Source organism: Lagopus muta, chromosome 17 (genome assembly GCF_023343835.1).
Source record: "Lagopus muta isolate bLagMut1 chromosome 17, bLagMut1 primary, whole genome shotgun sequence".
In the NCBI taxonomy this organism is placed as follows: domain Eukaryota; kingdom Metazoa; phylum Chordata; class Aves; order Galliformes; family Phasianidae; genus Lagopus; species Lagopus muta.
In genome coordinates, this window is record NC_064449.1 from 10078382 (window position 1) to 10091542 (window position 13161).

General features: G+C 40.3%; 1 protein-coding gene across 13 annotated transcripts in view; it reads left to right on the top strand.

The window, feature by feature from the left end:
• Positions 1–13161, top strand: part of EP400 (E1A binding protein p400) — a 47081-nt gene that overhangs the window by 21397 nt on the left and 12523 nt on the right. For 9 of the 13 annotated variants that reach the window (XM_048964499.1, XM_048964502.1, XM_048964505.1 and 6 more), the window contains 19 exons: positions 77–263; positions 721–887; positions 1677–1831; positions 2346–2582; positions 3628–3792; positions 5063–5230; positions 6621–6712; positions 7449–7744; positions 8464–8666; positions 8762–8931; positions 9115–9311; positions 9738–9849; positions 10438–10581; positions 10888–11046; positions 11301–11384; positions 11960–12091; positions 12206–12250; positions 12342–12495; positions 12910–13151. In XM_048964499.1, coding sequence (XP_048820456.1) covers positions 77–263; positions 721–887; positions 1677–1831; positions 2346–2582; positions 3628–3792; positions 5063–5230; positions 6621–6712; positions 7449–7744; positions 8464–8666; positions 8762–8931; positions 9115–9311; positions 9738–9849; positions 10438–10581; positions 10888–11046; positions 11301–11384; positions 11960–12091; positions 12206–12250; positions 12342–12495; positions 12910–13151 — 3109 coding nt within the window. The remainder of the gene's footprint in view (positions 1–76; positions 264–720; positions 888–1676; positions 1832–2345; positions 2583–3627; positions 3793–5062; positions 5231–6620; positions 6713–7448; positions 7745–8463; positions 8667–8761; positions 8932–9114; positions 9312–9737; positions 9850–10437; positions 10582–10887; positions 11047–11300; positions 11385–11959; positions 12092–12205; positions 12251–12341; positions 12496–12909; positions 13152–13161) is intronic. The other 4 variants (XM_048964509.1, XM_048964511.1, XM_048964513.1 and 1 more) reach the window with 2 other exon arrangements.

The following is a 13161-nucleotide window of genomic DNA, read 5'->3' on the forward strand; positions in this document are numbered from 1 at the left end:
GACTTATGGACATCTTCATGTGTCTTTATAAAAGCTGTGATGAAATTGATGTGTTTCCATATATCTTACTTGGTAGAACTCAAGAGGCCCTCAAAAGTGGACATTTCATCAGTGTCCTGCATGTCCTGATGCAGCTGCAAAGGATCTGTAATCACCCAGATCTGATAAACCCCCGGCTTTCGAGTACTTCATATGTATCAGAAATGCTGGAATATAGAACTGCATCTCTTGTACTGAGTGCCCTAGAAAGGGATATTTGGAAGGTGAGTGGAATAGTTAACTCCTCTTTGAGTGCCCTTGAAAAATACCAGTATTTATGTAGGTCACTCAGGAACTAAAGCCTCCTGTTAATTTCTGTGGAAACCACAACAGTACAGAGAGCACAGTAACACTGTTTGGTAGAGCAAATTCTTAGCTGCGCAACACTGTTTTCACCACTGTTAGCAGATCAGCATGGCTTGTCTTTCACACTGCTGTAGCCATGGCTCAAATGCACACTCACTGCCTCCCTGTGTTGGCATCTGCTGTTTGGTCTCCAAAAACAGTCAGTGAGTGTTGATGAATGTTTTCAGGTAGTTTTGACTAATGAACAAATTCTTTAAAGTTATTATTTCATATCAAAAAGTAAAATGTAGAAAACGATTTCAGCATAGAACACAGAGTAACTGACTGTCAGTGCCATCATATAAAATAATGAATCTACTTTTATGATATCCTTAGGAATCGGACCTCTCTCTTTTTGATCTCATTGGAATGGAAAACAAAATGACTCACTATGAGGCACAAATGTTGCCGAAACAAAAAGTTACTAGAAAGTTGATTGAAGAAATCTACAGCTCTCCTCCACCACCAGCTAGGCCTAACCCAGTGAAGCTCAAACCAAGCAGGTATGTGCATGTCTTCCTTGTAGCTAGAATTACAGGGAGCAACATGTAGATCTTTTGCTGTGTTTCTGTCTACATATCTAGTCATGTGATTCACATAATGCCTCAGGCTTTGCTTTGTATTTTTGTATTTTTTCTTGTTTACCTTTGGAAGTAGGGAATCCATTTAAATTGGGATTTTTTTAGGCATACAACTCTAGTTGAAATTTTTTTATCAACTTCCTGAAGCTTTTACTTGACCAGAGTATGGATTTTATTCTTGAGGTTCTTATCTGACAAGAAGCATTGTTTTACAACTTAGTTGGAAAATCTTTCTTTGAGCCTATTGGCTGTGCTTACAGTGTTAGCTGTGCTTGTAGATATAAGAGGCATAAGTTTTGTCAGTAACAAAATTTCCCTCACGGCAATAGTGATCTCCATGTTATGTGGAAGTGTTTTTCTGATGAAAAGGCCTGATGACATGCTGGCATCTCTCTGAAAGTGATACAAGTGATACATTTTCTAGATTTGGAGCTGGAGACTTGAACTTGCTAGCTGTAATTCTGCTGCTTCTTGCATCTGACTGGATGCATGGCAAGAAGGGTGGTTTTATTTCTTACATTTTGCAAACTGAGTGTATGGGATTTCTGTAAGTGAAGTCTGCTAGGTATTGAGTCTTGCCAGCTTCACCTGCCTTTGTGAGCAAGAGATGAGTAACTCTAGGATCAGTTTATACTTTCCCCAGTGACAGGACTTATTTTTTAAGAGCCAAATCATGATTTTCCTGTGGCCTTCGACTTCTCATCTTTTCAGGTTGTTCCAGCCAGTTCAGTATGGGCAGAAACCAGAGGGCAGGACTGTAGTTTTTCCAAGCACTCAGGTACAACGCACGGTGACCACAGCAACAGTAACTCAGCAGGGACAAGTACGGGGAAGATCACCCATAGCTACAGTGTCCTCAAATCAAGGTAAGAGAGTTTTAGGGCTTTGTTGATCACATGGACTTCTAAATGCTGGTAACCAGTCAGCCTGGTAATAGAACTCTTTCCTCTAGCTTAATGGTCTAGAATACTAATGGCTTAAAAGTACCGACAAACTAATTGCCAGTAAACTTCCCCACTAGTTTTCTATGATATGATCTGTCAGTGTAATGCAAAACTAAGCTTTGTGAAACCTAACTGATAGCGCGTGGAGTAAATATGGTGTAGTGGTATTTAAAACCTGATCACGTGTAACATTCTGTCAAACCTGGGAGTTTACAGTGCATTTGTGTATTTATTTAACCTTTAGACAATGCTTACTGAATAAATGATGTCGTAAAAGTAGGATGGAGGCATGGCTAGAAATCCCAGTCTGTAAGGAAAAGCCGTTCCTGTAGCTGTTTTAATATCCTGTTGGAAGGTTTCTTTTCAATGCAGGTTGTTTAAAGCAGTGGAGTTAAAACCTCTAACAGCTTGCACAAACAAACCTTATTGATTGCAGCTGCAGCAGCACAGTTTCAGACAACTCAGGCTTCCACCAGTGCTCCAAGACACCAGCCCGCAGCGACCTTCACCACAGCAACTAGCACAGCCCATCCTGTGAAACAGCGGGGCCAGACCGCAGCACAGGCCTCCCAGCTGGGCCAGGCCCAGCCACAGCCCCCCCCGCACACCATCCAACAGAGTGTGCTGCCTCAGAGGCTGGTCCTCACCTCCCAGGCCCAGGCACGGTTGCCTAGTAAGTGGCCTCCCCTTTCGAGGTTTCTCCCACCTTTTAACTACAACGAGGTTAAGTTACTAGGCACCCTAAAATGTGTACAGAAATCGTTGTTTTTTTTCACTCTTCTGATTAGCCTTGCTCAGTATGTTGCTTTTGACCAAGGAAAATCGAAAATTGGATAAGAAACAATAGAATTGCTGTGGACATACATTAGCGGTGTCAACTTAATCTCCTATTTCTGCATGTTTCTTCTGCTGGCAAGATTTCCTTCAGACCAAACGTTTTAGCTCTATCCTAATTGTTCCTTTCGTATTCAACACTAATCCATCTGCTAAAGGCCTCTCACAGAGAGGAGTTGCAACTGTTAGGCAGAGAAAAGCAATGAGGCTTTGCTTTAAGGTTGGATGTGCACTGCCTATTAGCATGTGTGTAGAGTAGAGCACTGATGTATTAATTTATCTCTGGGGTAACGCGCTGCCTTTACAAAAGCTAAAATCTCACAACAGTCTTTTCTCAAGATCATCAAACTTAATGCTTACATGCCTCCAACCATTCTGCATTTAAAACACAAAAAGCTTGGTCCTCATCACTTTACAGCTTTTTGGTTTGTCTAAGTGCAGATTGCTTGAAATATGAATTAATCCGAAATTTGCTGATGAAACCTATTTTTAATGTGTATTTATATTGCTACATGCATAGCAAGTTTTTGTGTCTTCCTTTATGCTCTTGAAAAGGCAGTGGAAATCACTTCAATGTCTATACTTGTCCTGTTACAAAGTGTCACATGAGTTTTCAGGTCGCTCTTATGTCTTTGCTAAGAAAGTGACAGCTTCTAAAATGTTGATGTTCTGAGCTTTTAAACAATCAGCTTTTTTCCAGTTTGTCCAACAAATACAGAAAGCAATACCTGCTTAACTTCTATATGACACTTTTGATGCACTGAGTATAATTATGCATGGAAGGTGCTTCGGCACCAGTGTACTAACCAAAGCTTAAAATTGTGAGCGTTGAACGGCTCTCCTCCCACTTTGTTTTTCCTAATGCTTGTTTCCCTCCTTGACAGGTGGTGAGGTAGTAAAAATAGCGCAGCTGGCTTCCATAGCAGGAGCGCAAGGCAGAATTGCTCAGCCAGAGACCCCTGTAACACTGCAGTTCCAAGGCAACAAGTTTACTTTGTCACATAGTCAACTTCGTCAGCTCACTGCAGGGCAGCCTTTGCAGTTACAAGGTATCTATTCCAAAACAGTGAGTTTTCATTACTTAGAACGCTGGATTTTGACACAGACAGCACATCCCTTGTGGCTGTACCTTGAGATCTTTGCCCCTACTGCGTTTATTGTCCTTGTCTGCCTTTTTGCTGTGTGACACAATTAGGAGCTAGCTCTGTTTTGAAGATTAAATGTGAAAGGCATGGTTACACTCCTTTACAATACTGTACTTGAAGATTTTATTATTGAACTTGCTTTCACACACATGCAATACAGCTAAAGTAAGGTGAGATTATTTCAAATAAGCTACCCAATGGGTGGCAGAAACAGACAAAGCTGAGGATGTTCTTCAGTTGTTCTGAAGTGGTGTAAATATCTCTTGTGAATTATTGTTACCCTGATCTGAATGCCCTACTTACACTTTTGTTCTCACATTTACCCTCTTGGTGGCATGGGTCACCATATTCAGGAGAACCTGAAATCTTTTGCTGTGGCTAATAAACAGATGAAACCCTGAGTGGGGGTTTTGTCCAAACTCCATATAAAGTAGCTAGAACCAGAGTGATACCCTGAATATATAAAACTCCTGTTTTATAAAACTATAAAGGCTTCGTTAATAATCTCTGGCAGGAGACAAGGATGATCTCTCCTGGTAGAGATGATGGAATTTTAAATAGATGTTAAATTTTCTCCCCATGTGTTTATGGCATGACTTGAAGTAGTTTGTAGCAGCATGTCATGGAGTTGACCAGATCAATCCATGTCCGTGACAGGGGCAACAGGCCTCTGCCCTCCCCCCCCACCCCAGTCCCACAAAAATGGGAAGGAAGGAAGGGAGGAAAAGAGCAGCGGCAACAATCTATGGAGGAAAACTTATTTTACTGTAATATTGGAATACAAGCTAACACAAATAGATACAATTTAATTGAAATTGAGGTTAATAAATCAGACAAGATGAGAGAGAGAGAGTTCCTGGGACCGAGTCAAACCTGAACAGCTTGGAGCAGCTAGGAAAGCACCTGCAGCACCCACTGCAAGGCAGCAAGAGAGCGGCCCCCCACCTGGAAGGGCCAGATCCCGTGACTGCTGTAATGTACAGGGATAGGAACCTGGAACTGGGGCAGTGACACTTTAATGCCCCGTACACTACATGATGTTCTGATGTGGAATACTGAAACCCCAAAACAAAAAAAAACATAGAACCATGACACAGCAGTATTTTTTGGTACAGAACTTTATTGGTCCTTTTACACTCCTCCAGTCTAATGTTTTTAAAATCCTTCATTGCAGGAAGTGTTCTTCAGATAGTTTCAGCACCGGGTCAGCAGTATTTGAGACCTCAGGGTCCTGTTGTCATGCAGACGGTTTCCCAAGCTGGAACTGTTCAGAATGCTCTGAATGCTTTAGGAAACCAGCATCAAGCTGGGGTGCCGACTTCCACAGCAGTAACACAGCAAGGTATGCCTTCTAGCTTAAGAAATGTATCTAAACATTCAATTACTAACATCATAAATTAATAAATACTCCAAAGTTTTGAACTCGCCTCTTTCAGTTGAGTTCAGAAGCAGGTTTTCATAGTTATGAAAGAAATCCTTCTGACAAATGATACACGAGTGATGTTTACTGAAGTTTTAGTCAAGTCGTCTTCAGAACTTGGAAGAACTTGAAACTGAATTAAATGTGTAGGTTTTTCTTTATCAAATAGGTCTTAAGTCAGACTTTTGTGGGAAGAAGCAAGTTTGAAATACTTCGTTTCTATTTTCAAAGAGAGGTCAGGGTGATTATTGTTCTGTACTACCTAGAGTGTCTGGTGCTCCTCTGCTTCTCCACACTGATTTTCTGATTTTCTTTGCCTTTATCTATCCAAGCCGCTCTTTTTCCTTTCACTCTGTAAAGTCTGTTCAGATATTTGGTGCCTTGCTGCAAATGTGATCAGTGCCTTGCTTTAAAACATAACCAAGATGTTGATCAACAGAGAAATTGCAGTCTAGGATGTACTTATGGCATTAACAGCAGGTTGTTAAATGATGGTAAATGCAATGTTGGGAGTTTGTTCCTTGGAAATTGCCGTCTGCTGTAAATTTCTGTGGAGATGAGCCATTCACTTACAACAGGCTGTTTATTGCTTCTGTTTGTGTCCTAATGTGCCCTCCAAGCTCATATTTTGAGACTGTGAGGACTAGGTGTCTCATCACAAAAAAAGAGAGCATCTTCAACAGTCTCCCAGTTGTTGGGAGGTAAAGGATTTCTGTCATAATTTAGAAGATCTGTGGCTCAAATGTTCCATCCTCCAGCTTGGATAATGCTACGGGAGCTCCTAATATGACCATAGCTGACAACAGAAATTGATCATTCAGAATATAAGATTTCTACGAAATCTCATGATGACAAAAAGAGAAGTATGTTAAAAGTAATAATAAATATTGTTTTCAAGTGTTGAAACTTCTCACTTTTCATCTTGGGAGGAAGTTGTAAAGCATATTGAAAATACTTATTTTGACTTCCTACATTTTGGATAAAATGCTAAATCAGTTGCTTGGAGTGACTGGAAACTAATTGCTGAGCTGGTTTAGCTGTGTAATAAAATTGGATGTATGCTGGATATTCCCTTAGGGTTGTTTGTGTCTACTAAAAATGTGCTTTCACCTCTGCTTATTCCTCAGTCTGTTCTTAATGTAAGAGCTGCTCCTGCTTGTTAGTGTGCGTTGGGTTAGTCTGTGGTGCCTGGGCTCACCAGTACGTGCAGCTGACTGCAGGGCTGTGCAGCTATGAAATGTCCATGTGCTGAAAATAACAAATGAAAGCAGTCTTGGAAGAATAAATGTATAAACACAAGGTTTATCCTCAGTTTGTATTCCAGGTAGAACTGCAGTTACTAATTTGTCATCTGGTGACATGGGAGCAGTGTTAAAAACAGCACCTACGCATGGGCAGTCACAGGTATGTTGTTTCTGTTTTCTTATGGAAACAGAACTTTTCAGGCTTCGTAGTAAGTTGTAATTTAGAACACTGGAATTAATAAGGAACTTTCATTATCAAAAACTCAAGGGAAAAAAAAAAAGCCCTCTCTGTGTTAGTGTTTTAGATTGACAAATTGATCTATTTTCCTTTATAGTCCATCCTTTAAAATGTGATGCATACATCTCCACGGCAGCTGACAGATTCTTATAGCTGTTACATATTCATACATTCCTTTATTGTAATTCTGTAGTCATGATCAGATTTTGTCTTTGGAACACAAAGGCAATTGGGCAAAGTTCTCAAGATTTCTAATCTTGACACTTTATAAAAAAGATCCTCAAGCAACCTGTAAAACACCGGGGAACGGTGAACAAATTGTAAGGAACTGCGACTTCTTTACATGAATGCAATTAGTAAAGTGTTTGAAATGTAAAGTTTTTCATAATGACACTTTTTCACATATGAGAATGTACTTTAATGAAAGCAAGACACTGATCTGAAATGGAATAGACTTTTTATAGTTGAATTTAAATATGATCTTCAGTTTTTATTTGAAACTTCAACTTGTTGTAGTTGATTGAAGCAGTTGGAATTGACCATGTTAGCAGGGTGAGACACAAGTGACAGATCCTGATAGCTTCATTCTAAAGAACTTCAAACTTTTAAGGAATTGTTGTAAGCAGCAAATATTTTTTTTCAACCTTCCTTGGCAAAGGAAACATATGAGGAAAAGAACCGACTTCTGAAGGAGCGCCTGGACAGAATATTCCATGGCAACGAGCGCCGCTGTTCAAGGGCTCCGGTGTACGGCAGTGACTTGCTGAGTATTTGTTCGCTGACTGGTGAAAGGAGGCCGTCCCAGGTGTCCTCCTATGGGGGCAGCAGTTGGAGGTGGGCTGGCTTTGTCAACTGCTGCCTTTCCAGTGCCTCTGGAGGCCCAAGTGATCCATTGCACGAAATGATCCAGACTTTGGTTCGGGAGCAAGAATCTCTAAAGGATGTTATTGACAGGTAATGTGTGACTCTGTCCTCGTAGGGCTTGACTACATTTAGATATTACTTAATCTGTCCTTTTCAGAATTCTAAAGCCTTATTTCTGATCATAAGCTTGGTTGTTTAGATTGATTGATTTAGCAGTAGATGATTTGCAGGATTCACAAAGCCATCCCTTTGGTTTGTTTTAGGATCTTGGTAACAAAGTTGTTTGCTACCTTGTTCCTAATTTCAGACTCAAATTCAGCTGACCACATGTCAATTCATGTTCTCATGGTTTGGGTTTAGTTTTGACTCCTTGCCATTAGCTATCTACAAGGCACATTAAGGCACAGAGATGCAGATGCAGACAGCTAAAGCTGGCACTTGGTGGGTTGTGTGCAGAGCAAATAACTGCTTCTAGAGACACAATGCAGTCAGAAGAACTCAACTAAAAGTATTTAAAAAAGAGTTTGGTGTTACAAATGTTTCTTGTGTTTGAACTCCAGTCACTGGATACAATAGCCACAAAACAAACACTGTATCAGAATCTGTTATCAAAACAGATGAAACAAAACCAAGGTAAAGGGATGGAGAGAATATTAACATTCCTAAGATTTGCAGCACTTAGTAAGTCAGTTCAACAAAGTGTGTATGCACTGTAGAGCAAAACTGCACTGCTGACAGGCTGGAAATTATTGATCTTTTTGCGTGTAGCTTCACAACCTGCTATTCACACTTGAAAATGCTTTCCACAGGGCTCTCTTTGTATTGCCAGCTGCAGTTGCTGCTCCCCCATGCTTGTATGTAGCAAACCCTCCCCCTTCGTACAGTCACAGACTGAAAGTCCTCAAACACAGTCTGAAGCAGAAGGCAGCTCCACACTTACATCAGTTGCAGCGGATTACAACTCCACAATTGCTGCAGTTCCCTGACCTCCGCCTGGTGCAGTATGACTCAGGTAAAGGTGGACACTGAGTGCTAACGCTTTGTAATTTCCTGTTGTGCAGCAGTGGTTCGTCTAAATGAAAGCATTACTCTTTCTTTTAAATATAGGAAAACTAGAAGCTCTTGCTGTCTTGCTTCAGAAGTTGAAATCCGAAGGGCGCCGCGTGCTGATTTTATCTCAGATGATTCTAATGTTGGACATACTGGAATTGTTCCTGAATTTCCATTTCCTCACGTTTGTGAGGATTGATGAATATGCTAACCATGAACAACGGCAGGTAAGTGTGTGCTAACAGTTGTCTGCTGGTACCACAGCGTGCTGCACAGGCTTCTATGTGCTACAGCAGTGGAAAGAAATTTGCACTGTTTCTTTGAAATGTTGGCTTTTTCCTAGTTAGGCTAATGAGTTTGCTTTGGCTTTTTATTGTGGTGTGTGACTTGCTTTTATTCCTTCTACGTAGGAGCTGATGAAAAGCTTCAACAGAGACAAGCGCATTTTCTGTGCCATCCTTTCCTCTCACAGTCGTTCCACCGGTGTCAATCTTGTTGAAGCAGACACTGTTGTGTTCTATGACAATGATCTGAATCCAGTGATGGATGCAAAGGCACAGGAGTGGTGTGACAGAATTGGGAGGTGTAAAGATATCCACATATACAGGTGATTAATGACGTTACAGATTAATGAGCTTTCTTTACTGTGTTTAATGTAAGGTCATCCCAGATAAGGCTACGTAATCTGAAAGAAAGTGGAAACAGTGCTGAAAACCACCTCATTTTAATACCCCCTCACTGCTTTGTCATATGATAACACAGTCTGTCTTAACACCACATCTAATTGTATGAATCACGTACAAATTTTCTGGATGCTACCATACCTTATGTTACATTTTTTTTGTTTTCCCTAACACTGGTTGTTGAAAGAAAGCTTTAAAGCAAAGCAGGTAGCATCTGTTTTGTTCAAGCATGCAAGCATCACTGCATTTCAGTAGTTCAGTGTTACTGAATGGCAATTCCTCTCCTTGCTTCTGAAATGCTTGCTTGGAAATGACTTAACCAATTTCTGTTCTTTTATTTCACTTCTTAGACTTGTCAGTGGTAATTCTGTAGAAGAGAAGCTTTTGAAAAATGGCACAAAGGATTTGATCAGAGAAGTAGCAGCTCAGGGAAATGACTATTCAATGGCCTTTTTAACACAAGTAAGTTATTAATATTTAATATTAAAATATGTTCAAACACCAGTGTTGCAGTGTTAAGTTCAGACTCTTGTTGGTGTAAGAGCAACACTGCTAGAAATGTGTTTGGGGTGGTAAATGTCGTAGTTACTGTGATTGCCTGAACTTAGGTGTTAACATTTGGGAGATTGTGCTGTTACCTGCTCTTGCTCCCTTACTTGAAAGGCATCAGTTTCAATTTCAACAACTTTGAAAAAGCTAAAATGCGAAGTTAGAAGTATTTGGTGAGATAAACTGAAGGTGCAGAGGATGGTGACTGCACTGACCAAGCTAATCCGTCCCTTTCTGACACTGGTGATGTTGTGATGTAGAATGTTTGGGTGTGTTTCTCACTGACTTGTAAATTGCCTGATGACACTTCATTCTGCTGTGTGTTCCTACAAGAGAAAATTACAGAAAATACTGAAGAGAAAAAGGACAATTTTCCAGAAGTGACAAATAGTACGCAGTTTATAAGGTCACTGGAAACTCAGTTTATTCAAAGTAATAATATAAAAAACTGGAATGGTCCTGAAAGCTGAATAATGCTTGTTTTTCCTTCCAATTACCAAGCAAACAATTCAGGAGTTGTTTGAGGTTCATTCTCCTATGGAGGATTCTGGATTTAGAGTGAAAGCAGAAGAGTTTGTAGTACTTTCTCAAGAGCCATCTCCAGCAGAAACCATTTCACCCAAAGTTGCAAGACCATTCATAGAGGTAATTATTAACCCAAATTAAAGATGCAACTGTAGGACATTAGTATTTAATGGCTGCCTTATCCTTCTGGGGAGGTGGGGCTGAACTCTGCCAGTTGGTTTTCTGTTGGTTTTACGTTGTTTTGACAGTCAATTTTCCTCCGAACTGGGTCCCTTTGGTTGTAGTGCAAGTTGTAAGCTTGCATGGGACTGTTGCTTAAGGAGCAATTTATTGCAGGAGCTTTTGTTGGACTACAGTGAAATCCTTACAAGGGTTTCTTTCCATGTTTTTGAAGTATTAATTACTTTAAAAATGTCTTTCTGAAAGGCCCTCAACAGTATTGAACGAGAGAATGAAGAGCCAGATGATCGCATGCAAGAAATAAGATCTGAGTCGAGCATCGAAGCTTTGGTCTCAGAGCTCTGTGAGTCAAAATACAATGAGGAACCCTCACCACTGCAGGAGTTGGTTGCTGTTGTGGATCAGGTACTGTGACTTCTTCCATGAATGTTTAGTTAAAAGAAATGTTTAGTTCAAATATTTCAATTTCTTTGCAGTTTTGCCTTGAAACAACTTTGTTTTCAATTGGTTTGATACTTCATTAAATGGGGAAAGTCCTGCTGACTTGAGCTGTTATGCCATCAGAAAAGAGATTTGTTTGAAGGAGTGCTTTGATGCATTTTCCTTTATGTTTATTATTCATAATACTAACTTCTTTCTTCCTTAATGTGTTCTCTCAGCTGACTCCAATTGAGAAGTATGCTTTGAACTATTTAGAGCTCTTCCATGTTTCAGTTGATGAGAATGAGCCACGATTGAATGAGGTAAAATGATAAATATTTCTACTTCACCTTGTTGTTTCCTAATGTGTACAATGAGGGTTGATATTTCCAGTGTGAGTGGAAGTTTATCTAGTGATGTGGGACACACTGTAAAGAACTTCAGCTATTGCCTCTTGCTCTACTTTTGAACACCAGAATGCTTTATGAGAAGTGTCTTGTAATTCTTTTGGTTTAAACATATCAGTTCTTGATTTCTTGTAAATTGGGAGCGATGTTCTTCAGAACAGTTCAGCAAATATTTGCTGTACTCCATTGGCAGCAGGCAAAAATGTCATCAGCTTCGGTGAGACTGCTTATTTGGTTAAAGGATCTTCTCGTTGTCTTGAATGTTTAGCCAGAATTTGCTTTATTTCAATATTTTTAAATACCTGCAACGGAGACCAAGAAAAGCTGCTTTAAGAGATTGTGAAATTATTTGTAAAGAAATGGTTTCAAAATTTCTGTGCCTGAAAATGTTGCAGCTTAAAGGATTTATCCATAAATACCAGAAATCAGTAACTTTTAATCCAGTGTCTGCTGCTGCATGAAGGTTGTAAGGCCTCTTACTTTTCCCCCAGGTGGAACTGAAAACAGCGAAGAAAGCGTGGGAAGTCCAACATCTGAGGGAGTTAAAGGAAAAAGAGCAAAAAATGCTCTGGGAGGATGAAGAGGAACTTCTCACCTATACGCGGGAGGATGCATACAACAAAGTAATTCCTGATTACTGTATTTCTGAACTGTGTATTTCTTCAGTTATTCTCAGAATGCTTTTTCCTTCACAGTTCAGTCGTGTCATTTGATTGCATTCTCTTTTTGCTGTGTAGGAATATGTCTATGAAGGTCCAGATGGACAAACTGAAATAATGCCAGTAAGTATCAGTAACAGCAGCCTGAATAGACTTCTTAGTGTGAAGATCAGTGCTAATATGGCAGTAACTAAAAAGTTTACGTTCTCTGCAGCTTTGGACTCCCCCCACTCCGCCTCAGGATGACAATGATATCTACATTGATTCTGTGATGTGCCTGATGTATGATACCACCCCTATTCCAGAATCAAAACTGCCTCCAGTGTATGTCAGGAAGGAACGCAAGCGGCACAAAACAGATCCTTCTGGTAAATGCCAAAACTACTTGAAATTGGGTTGCTACAATTTTTTAAAAATATACCAATGTCTTTGCTTCCTCCTCATAACGATCAAAATGTGCAGGTGTGAGGTGAAAAGTTTTGTCTCACAGTGATCTTCAATCACTGCAAGCTCTAGTTTAGACAGTGCATCTTTTGATTTCATCATATGTGGTTATTTTGCTTTTGGAAGTTCAGCTCTGCAAGAGGGGCAGCTGTGTCAGGCTGGTCTTACGTCACGAAGGCTCTGGCCGTAGTAAATCTAGATGCTGGCAGTGTGCTTTTAAGAGGTAGCAATGGATATATGCACTCATATATATACCTTCAGGAGCACTTTGCAGCTCTGCGTAACAAAGAAATCAAGCAGTGATTGTGTCTATTTACAAACAATTTGGTTTCTCTTAGCTGCAGGTAGGAAGAAGAAGCAGCGTCACGGAGAGACGGTTATTCCTCCTCGTTCGCTTTTTGATCGAGCAACTCCAGGAATGTTGAAGATGCGCCGAGAGGGCAAGGAGCAGAAGAAGAACATCTTACTGAAACAACAAACACAGTTTGCAAAGCCTTTGCCAACTCTTGTGAAACCGGCTGCTGAGAATGGCCAGGATAACCCTGAATGGTTGATCAGTGAGGACTGGGCACTTCTGCAGGTCAGACATC